General features: G+C 40.4%; 2 protein-coding genes across 6 annotated transcripts in view; one reads left to right on the forward strand and one right to left on the reverse strand.

Moving 5' to 3' along the window:
- trmt2a (tRNA methyltransferase 2 homolog A) overlaps positions 1-3,810 on the reverse strand; it is a 40,928-nt gene extending 37,118 nt beyond the window's left edge. For 2 of the 4 annotated variants that reach the window (XM_043715425.1, XM_043715422.1), the window contains exon 1: positions 3,650-3,806. The gene's annotated coding sequence lies outside the window, so the exon portion shown is untranslated. Of the gene's footprint in view, positions 1-3,649 lie in introns of all 4 variants that reach the window. The other 2 variants (XM_043715423.1, XM_043715424.1) reach the window with 2 other exon arrangements.
- Positions 3,811-4,186: 376 nt separating this feature from the next.
- The window catches only part of ranbp1 (RAN binding protein 1), a 27,801-nt gene continuing 22,411 nt past the window's right edge, over positions 4,187-9,576 (forward strand). The window contains exons 1-2 of one of the 2 annotated variants that reach the window (XM_043715427.1): positions 4,187-4,407; positions 7,699-7,835. In XM_043715427.1, the coding sequence (XP_043571362.1) occupies positions 4,393-4,407; positions 7,699-7,835 (152 nt within the window). In that variant the 5' untranslated portion in view covers positions 4,187-4,392. Of the gene's footprint in view, positions 4,408-4,544; positions 4,620-7,698; positions 7,836-9,576 lie in introns of those variants that run through there. The other variant, XM_043715426.1, reaches the window with a different exon arrangement.

The raw sequence follows: 9,576 nt of genomic DNA on the forward strand, positions 1-9,576 counted from the left end.
CGCTCTACTGTGACATCTAGGAATGACAGTTTGTTGTTGTTCTTCTCCACTTTGTGAATTTTATGCCAACGAGGATAGTATTGGTGGTGTTGTGGGTTTCCTCTAATTTGTTTTGTTTGGTGGTGACAAAGGTGCCATCCACATAGTGGTTCCACCCCCCAAGTTCGGGTTGGATGGTTGGAAGAGCTGTTTGTTCAAGTCTCTGCATTACTGCTTCTAATATTAGTGATCCCATGGGTGTTCCGTTGATTTGTTTGTAGGACTTGGTATTGAATGTGAAGTGGGTGGTAAGGTGCAGGTCCACGAGCTGTTATCTTTGCTGATGGCAAGTTGACCCTGTCTGGTGTTTGTGTCTTTGGTTCTTCTAGCAGTGTAGTTAGTGTTTCTTTGGCCAGGTTGATGTTAATGGATGTGAACAGAGCTGTTACATCAAAGGAAACCATTATTTCATCCTCATCTACCTTGGTGTCTTTGGTGTTCAGGAATTCTTGGGTGGAGTGGCGTGAGTCTTCTAAGTATTTTAGTCTTGGTGGAGTTCCTTGGCTAGTCTGTACATTGGTGTTACAGGTAGTGAGTCTATGGGTCTGAGGGGGTGGGGGGGGGTGGGGGGGGCTCCTGGTTTGTGCCGCCCTTGGACAAAAGGAACCGGAAATGATATCACCCACCCAAAGAAATCTAAACACAAATAGAAATGGGACATACCAACAGCACTTCTCCAGAGGCGCACTGATGTTACCTTGCTTCATTGGTAATGAAATGTTTGAAAACAAACCATTCAGCTCAGCAAGCAAACTCACATCCAGAACCTCTACTGGAGCTAGAGGTTAAAAAATCACTAACAATCCACTTAGATGAGGGAATGAGATGTAAAGAATCCAAATTTGTTAATGATGTAGACACAAAGGATGCAGATAGATGGAAGGGGAAATAGGCAAGTTAATTCAGTGGACAAGTATGTAGAAGACCAGATATAATTTAGGGAAGCGAAGTTATCCCTTAGGTAGGAGAATAAGTAGTTTATGTCACCTTGTTTTTAAATCAATGGGCTGGAAAATAAAGAGTGATTAAATATTATTGGAATTATATAGAACCTTGGTGGAACTACACGTAGGGATGTGCTGAAGCAAGGACATTTCCCCCATCTGGAAACTCAGAGCACGGGGTGACTACCTCAGAATAACATTTGATCATTCGGTAGTGAAAATTAGAAATTCCTTCAAACAAAGATTTGTGAATATTTTGAATTTTGCACTTTAACTCTGGATCATCTGTCATTAGGTCTAATCAAATTCTGTCTTAGAGATATACAACAGGGAAACAGTCCCTTCAGTCCAACCAGTCCATGCCGAACATAATCCCAAACTAAACTAGTTCCACCTGACCTGTTCCCTGACCCATATCCCTCCAAACCTTTCCTATTCATGTACTTATCCAAATGTCTTTTAAACATTACAATTGTACCCACATTCACCACTTCCACAGGAAGCTCATTCCACACACAAACCTCCCTCTGTTTTTTAAAAAAACTGCCCCCATGTCTTGTTTAAATCTTTTTCCTGTCATCTTAAAAATGTCTCCCCTAGTCTTGATATCCCCCAAAGGAAAACAACAGCTACCATTAACTCTATTCATACCCCTCATTCTTTCCCTTCATACCAAAAAATCTAAGATATATGGAGATAGCATACAAAGATGAAGGGAAGAAAAATTATTTAACTGCACAACAGGACCACTGGAGAAATTTTTCACCTATGAAATAAAAGGATAGTGACAGCTGATACTAAAATTGGCTAAACGGCAAGAGATTAGGTATACAATGGTGCTCTCCCCAGGGGTCAGAACAACTTTTTGACATAGAATAATGGATGTAAAGGGGATTATTTTAAAAACTCAAGGTGACAAAATTTTAAGTATTGTAAACTTTAAGGATAGAGATAGACTTCAGGAGGGCATGGTCAAACATGTGGTAGATGAAATTTAATGCTGAGAAGCGTGAAATGATAGCAAGAATGAGGAGAGACAATATAAAACAAAGCATATGTCATTTAGCCCTTTGAGCCTGTTCTTCCATTTAATGAGAACCTACAAAATTCAAACAGTTCCAGATAGGTTAGATGCAGGAAGGATGTCCCGGATGGTAAAGGGGTCCAAAGAAGGGTCATAGCTTAAGGATAAGGGCTAAACATTTGAGTACTGAGATTAGTAGAAATGTATTCACACAGAGAGTGGTGAGCCTGTTGAAGTCACAGAAAGTGGTTGAAGGGATCAAGGGATACCTGGGGAGGGGAGCAGGCTCAAGAGGTCAATGGCCTACTCCTGCTCCTACAATTAAGAGATATTATGCCTGGTCTGAGACCTAACTCCATATACTGTACATGCCTATATCCCTTAATACTTTTGCTTAATGAACATTTATCTACCTCAGGTTTAAAATCAGTAACTGATCAATCATGTGATTTGTGTAAGTGAGTTCCAAACATCTCCTACACTGTGTGGCAAAGTGCTTCCTAACATCTCTCCTGATCAGTCTAGCTCTAATTCTCAGACTATGCTCCCAGATTCTAGAATCCCCTAACGTAAAAATAGCTTATGTACCCTGTCTTTTCTGGTTCTTATTTTAAAGGGAGTACACAGACAAAAGAATGATGGGGTCATACATGCATAAATCATTCAAGGCAAATTGAAAAAGTAGTTAAAAAGGAAAAAACAGATCTTGAGCTTTATAAATAGGGGCACAGAGTGCAAAAGCAGCAAAGTTATGAGAAAATAAAACAAAGAACTGCAGGTGCTGAAGATCTGAAACAAAACCGGAAATTGCTGGAAAAACTCAGCAGGTCTGGTAGCATCTGTAGTGAGAAAGTAGAGTTAATGTTTTGAGTCCAGTGAATCCTGGTTCAGCTTTAACTGGAATGTATGTCAAATTCTAGGCACTATAGTTTAAGAAGCCACAAAGAAGGCTTTAGAAAATACACAAGAATCACTCCACGCACAACAGACTTCAGTTGAGAGGATAAATTGGAGGAACTGTTATTTTCCTGAGAAAATTGAGTTTTAATAACTGTTCAAAACCAGAAGGGGTCTAGATGGATTACATCAGGAGAAACAGTTCCCCTCAGAAGTGAGGTCAAGAATCAAAGGATACTCAATTAAGGTGACAGGCAAAAAAAACCAAAAGGTGACTCAAGAAAATATTTACTTTACGCAGCGTGATTGGGATCTAAAATGTGCTATTCAAGATTCTGGATTAGTGGTGCTGGAAGAGCACAGCAGTTCAGGCAGCATCCAAGGAGCTTTGAAATCGACGTTTCGGGCAAAAGCCCTTCATCAAGAGGATAGTTGATGCAAAATCAATTCTAGCTTTCAATAAGTCATTGCATATGCATTTAAGATTTTTTTTTAAAATCCTGTCGGGATATGTTGGAAAGGACAGAGCAGTGAACTAGCCGAATTGCTTGTCAACGTGTCAGGACAGACTCAACACGCCAGATAACATCCTTCACTGTGATAATCAATCAATGATTCTATAGCTCGATAGTTGGTTATGAACAACTTAAAAAGGAGACCGATATAGGAAAGTCAAAGAAAACAGATACATTCCATCCGAAACATATCGCCAGCATTTTGAGAGATATCAAGTAAAGACTCATACTTTAAAATCGCCCGCAGCAGCAATAATGAAGATTGCAGATTATTAAAATAACAATTCCACCATCAAAGAACTCGTTCGGGAGTGGAGAAACACTGGCGTTTTGAACACCGATCGCAACGAGAAAAACAAAACCACGTCGCTCACAAAAATTAATTGCTTGACAGCAAATGAGTGTCAACGCGTGAGGAATGTAAAAATCTGTTCTTACAGAATATTGCAAAAGAATGGAGGGGGAGGGGAACATCCCGAAGCTCATTGTGCAATTGAGAAGACAGGGATACGTGATGGATACAAAAATAAGTGACGCTCCAAATCTGTTTAATTATTTTTGTGCTCAACTCACCGCAACCGATTCTCTAAAGATTGAGCATAGAACACCTGCGGGACGCCGCCATTTTGTCAAAGCTACGTGTTTGGGTGGGAGGGGGAGAGAAGGAAAGGAAGCACAGCATTGTGGGAATGACCCTCCCAGGAATAGGGGTAAAAAATAACAAAAATAGTTGAACCTCGAATAAAATATGACTATTAAAGATCGGATAGTCTTTAGAAAATAACATGAATTTATTTTGCCTATTTTAGAGTAAGGAGAAGCTGTTTCTGATTTTTGGGTGCCCAGCTCTGGTTGCTAGGGAGGCCATATTGGACTGAGGTAAGGTGGGTAAAAAATCAAGCGCGAAAGTAAAAAACGAGAGACTGATCTTTTATTGTTTCTCATCTATAATCTGAAGCCATCTTCCCTTAAAATGGCAGATGAGAGAGTAAGTATTGGCATGCAGTTGAAGTTCACGCAGTCTACTTTTCATCTAAGTTGATATTTATGTTGGATTTAACGTCTAACGGGGTTTTTGAAGTATTCAAAGTCATCACGATTCTGATTTTTTTTTGTTGCGGGGGCTGGGGGAGGGTGTGAGCAATGGATCCGCTAGAGCCGGCGGCTGGCATTTTATTCCTGAATCCAAAGATAGAAACCGTGAGTTGTAGATGGCGAGGTGCCGTCGTTCGAATCGGTAGTTAAAGATTTAAGAAATGAAGAGAGAAGGGTAACCTCAATTTGTGAAATGTTGTATTTTTGTCCGTTTTCAATTTAAAATTTGTATGTTTTCGTTTGCTTCGAGGCCTTACACTCGGAGTAAAATTCACCCCGTGGTCCAGCAGTGGCCTAGATGGAGATGATTCATTCATTATAAAATGACCCTTTTTTTCCTCGATGTGGCTTTATCAAAGTGATTTAATTTTGCACTTTCCATTAGTTAATCTCAGTTACGATCGATATATTGTGGAAGGCTTGGTTTATAATAAAATCGCTGCAGTTAATGACCTTATAGCCAGTCGGATCAGTACGAGATAACCTCTCTCCCATAATCCATTTATTATTTCAGGCACACCACCGCATTCCTTAAGACAACATTTGATGTTGACAATGACAGGGTTACTGAAAATCTTCCTCCCCAGTCACTATGACTAACTTTTCTGGTTTTCAAATGGTTATTATTACAAAATTAAACAAAAACACGTCATTTCAGATCGACTTTGCATGTGAATGTTTAAAATTGTTTTGCTGCGATCCATGTGACAGGTGTTTTATTTTGTGTGTGATAGTCAAGAGTTTTCGTAGCTGTATGAATTCAATTCTATGGAGTTGGTGGTCTTCCTTAATTTTCTTTGTTACATCTTTTTTATTCCACGCTATTGAAATGAGTCGAGGCTAATTCCTACAGTCTTGCACAATAGTATGGCTGCTCAAACTTTTAAATTAAAATGACCAGCTCAGGAAGCTTCCATGGGGAGAAAGTTATTGTCACAACATGATGGTCTTTCTTCAGAGCTATTCTATTTGGCATGCATTTCAATTATTGAAGTAAATGCTTAATGTCTGATGTTTGTATCTGAAATGAATTGAATATTTACAGTGCATTCCATTTCATAGTGGATTCACAAGCTTATAAAAAGAAAAAAAAAGCATCCCTGCTTGAGTTGTTCATGACTCATATGGGAACTGAAAATATTAAGAGTCTTGTGAGTTTGAGTTTAAGCACGTTGAATGTTTTAAGTATGACACAATGATGTCTATGGGGAGCAGATTTTGTACCTTGCTCATGATGTTCCTGTTGACCTGGGAGGGGTTGTGTGCTGAAATTTCTCCACCTAAAATTACTCTCCTCTTCCCCTTCCCCTCTGCAAAAAAAACTTGTCTAATCTTTTGAATAGCTAAAAGATTGTAATCAGTAGATTTAAAGTAAATTAGTGACTGTGTCATTACCAGAGAGGAGCTGGCATTCCATGTGCTTTCTAATTCTCCCATTCAGGTCATCTTTGATCAGGGTTTTGTTTGTAAATGTTTTCCACTTGTTTCAGCTGACCTCAGTGTTTTTTTGCTAATGGCTGGAGAGACTGATCAGCATTTCAAAATAGTACACAGGGCATTTAACCTTGCTAATCAAAACCAGTCAAAATGGCACACAATCTATATTACAGATATTGAATTTAATAACTCTTCTCTAGTGACATCTTGATAAACACAAACAAAATGTAACTCCAGCCAATTCAGTGAAGTTTGAGCTTTGTATTTTATTTAATTTTTCATTTCTGACTTTGGAGATGTTGCTTTCTTCTTGGGATACGGTGTCATGATTTTTTAACCCTTCAGGAAATCTTCCAAGCGGCCACTGTTTTAACAGTAAGTATTAGTTATGCTTGGATATATATACCAGCCAAACATGTTCCTTTCGATGACTACGATGACAACCATCTGATGGAGCGGTGCTCCAAAAGCTATTGCTTCCAAATAAACCTATTGGACTATTACCTGGTATTGAGATTTTTAAAACTTTGTCCACCCAAGTCTAACACTGGCACCTCAAAGTCATGATGAATATATATGCCCACTTCTATCCATCTTCCAAAAAATCAGAGGTGAGGCTTGGCCAGTGAGAAATGGACGATGATTTAGAATTGCAAAAATAAGTTGGATGGGAGGCCAATCTGAAGCAGGAATATAAAACTCTGTAATAATTGCAAGAAAGGGGAAGAGATTTTCATGTGCCTGCACATACTGTATCTCATTTTGTGTGAAGTTTAAAAATTAGTGTTTCCATGCTGAAATAGTTTGTATTCATTCCAAGCATACAGTAGGGTGTTCTTGCTTGTTTATTATGCCTTACAAATATAACGTGCACCTGCATTCTAAATCTACAACTTTGTTTTACAATTCCTGTATAGGCCAATAATTTTTTTAAATATTTGAATTCCCCAATGACCAATGTAAAGGAATTGCACAATAATTTTTTTACAATAACAAATCAACTAAAGCAACACTACTTGATAGGGAAATAATGCTCTAAACTACAAAAAATATGTTCCCTGTCAGCATTTATAACACATTTATACCACGTAGGAAATTACCACAGTCTTTCCCAGTTTTTCTCTCTTTTGCTGAATTTTACAATCTATTGTCAATGAAAACTGCTTCCCAGAAATCCAAAATCCAGCATGGTTCACATCAATTACTTCTTTCCCACACTAGGATGAATCTTTCAGATATTTTGGATTTCTGCTGGCTCCTCTTTTCAGGTAGCCGATCAGCTACCATTAGTAGCCTGGTAGTTACTGCAAAACAGTTTTTCTCCGCTGTTCTCGAACAATCTTGTTTCATTCTATCTCATTGTGTCTGTCTTCCATTTCAAAGTGTCTTGAGAAAGTCTGCAACAACAAGAGCATCTGCTTCTGTCTTTTATGTTCAGGTGTTAAACCTGGTATGTGCTTTTGAACACAACGTGACCTTTGGTCTCTGGTTTCTGTGGTAACCAAACCACACTGGCTTGTTGAGCAGAACCTGTACTAGATCACATGATTCTTCACTTTTCTAACAGCTGTCACATAGCTGTGAATTCAACATTATTTGTAATCTTGTATAACAGACAAAGTGCCTGTAAATTGTCTATGAATGTTTTAATCATTTTTCCTTTAAGGCTTAATGTACTAGTTATTAAATAAGATACATTAGCTTGAAAAAAATGCTTCTCACATGCACATGGTTTGTCTTTCCTCAGGAAATAGGAGACCATGACACTTCTGTAGAGAATGTGACTGAAGATTCCAACCACGACCCTCATTTTGAACCAATAGTTTCTCTTCCTGAGCAAGAGGTAAAAACATTGGAAGAAGATGAGGAAGAACTTTTCAGAATGTAAGTAATATGTGGTGTAGTACTTGCAGTACCCCTGCTGATAATTCTGTTTTACTTATAGGCAAGTAAGTTGTAGACTAATGGTGACTTTCTACATCTTAAGCTTGGTATTCTCCAATATGATTCTGAATTTGCCTGTGTCTAACTTGATCAGATATTCCTTTGTCTTAACTGGTTTTTGGTCTTCCAATATTTCTCAATCCTGCTGTGACTTAGTTTGTCTAGAAATGTGCATACATGTTTTTGTATCTCCCCTCAAGCTCTTAGAGTCATACAACATGGAAACAGCCCCTTCAGTCCAACCAGTCCAGTCCGAACATAATCCCAAACTAAACTAGTCACATCCTTCGGCTCCTGGCCCATATCCCTCCAAACCTTTCCTATGCACATATCTATCCAAATGTCTTTAAAACATCCACCACTTTCTCAGGAAGTTCAATCCATATGGGAACCACCCTCTTTGTTTAAAAACAAAAAAATTGCCACTTCCTCCAAATCAAACGGGTAGCCGTTGGCGCCCACATGGGACTGAGCTATGCCTGCCTGTTTGTTGGATATGTGGAACAGTCCATCTTCCATAGTTACACCGGCACCACCACCACACCCCCCCNACCCCGGCCCCCCCCCCACACCCCCCCCCCCCCCCCCCCCCCGTTCCTCCGCTACATCGATGACTGAATTGGCGCCGCCTCGTACTCCCACAAGGAGCTTGAACAGTTCATCAGCTTTACCATTATCTTCCACCCCGACCTCATTCACCTGGACCATCTCGGCAACCTCCCTCCCCTTCCTGGACCTCTCCATCACCATCTCTGGTGACTGACTAACCACAGGCATATTCTACAAGCCCACCAATTCCCACAGCTACCTAGACTACACCACCTTCCACCGTACCTCCTGTAAAAATGCCATCCCTTATTCCCAATTCCTCTGCCTTCATCTCATCTGTTCCCAGGGTGACCAATTTCACCTCGAACTCCCAGGTGGCCGCCTCCTTCCACAACTGCAACTTCCCTACCCACGTGGTTGACGATGCCCTCCATCTCATCTCCTCCACTTCATGCACCACTGCCCTTGAACCCCACCATTTCCAACACAACAGGGACAGAACCCCCCCCCCCCCCCCCCAGTCCTCACCTTCCACCCCACCAACTTCCGCATACAACATATCATCTTGCACCGCTACCAAACAGACCCCATCATCAGAGATATATTTCCTTCCCCACCCGTATCAGTGTTCTGAAAAGACCATTCCCTCCGCGACATCTTTGTCAGGGCAACACCCCCCATGAGCCCAAATTCTGGCTCAGGTTTTGGAGCACAGGTTTCCAGGGGAAACATCCAGCTTAGAAGATGGAGAGAGGATGGTGAAGGAGTTTGGAATGTAAATAAAAACAGAAATGCATCTTCGGGTGAGAAGGATTATAGAGACTTGGAGGAGTAAGGCTTTGGGGTGAGGACCTTTTGAACACTTAAGATGAGAATTTTAAATTTGGTGGACCGGGCGATTAATGTAGATTAGTGGGCATGGGGTGATAGGTGAATGGCACTTGTGCAAGTTTGGATGGTCTCCAAGCTTATGAAAAAGTAGTTCAGAGAGTGTTGGGTTAGGATAGTCTGGTAATTAAAACCAACATTGACAGGGGATTTCTCCAATAGCTGGACTGATACAAGGCCAATATCTGGGCGGCACGGTGGCACAGTGGTTAGCACTGCTGCCTCACAGCGCCAGAGACCCGGG

Source organism: Chiloscyllium plagiosum, chromosome 25 (genome assembly GCF_004010195.1).
Source record: "Chiloscyllium plagiosum isolate BGI_BamShark_2017 chromosome 25, ASM401019v2, whole genome shotgun sequence".
Taxonomy (NCBI): Eukaryota; Metazoa; Chordata; class Chondrichthyes; order Orectolobiformes; family Hemiscylliidae; genus Chiloscyllium; species Chiloscyllium plagiosum.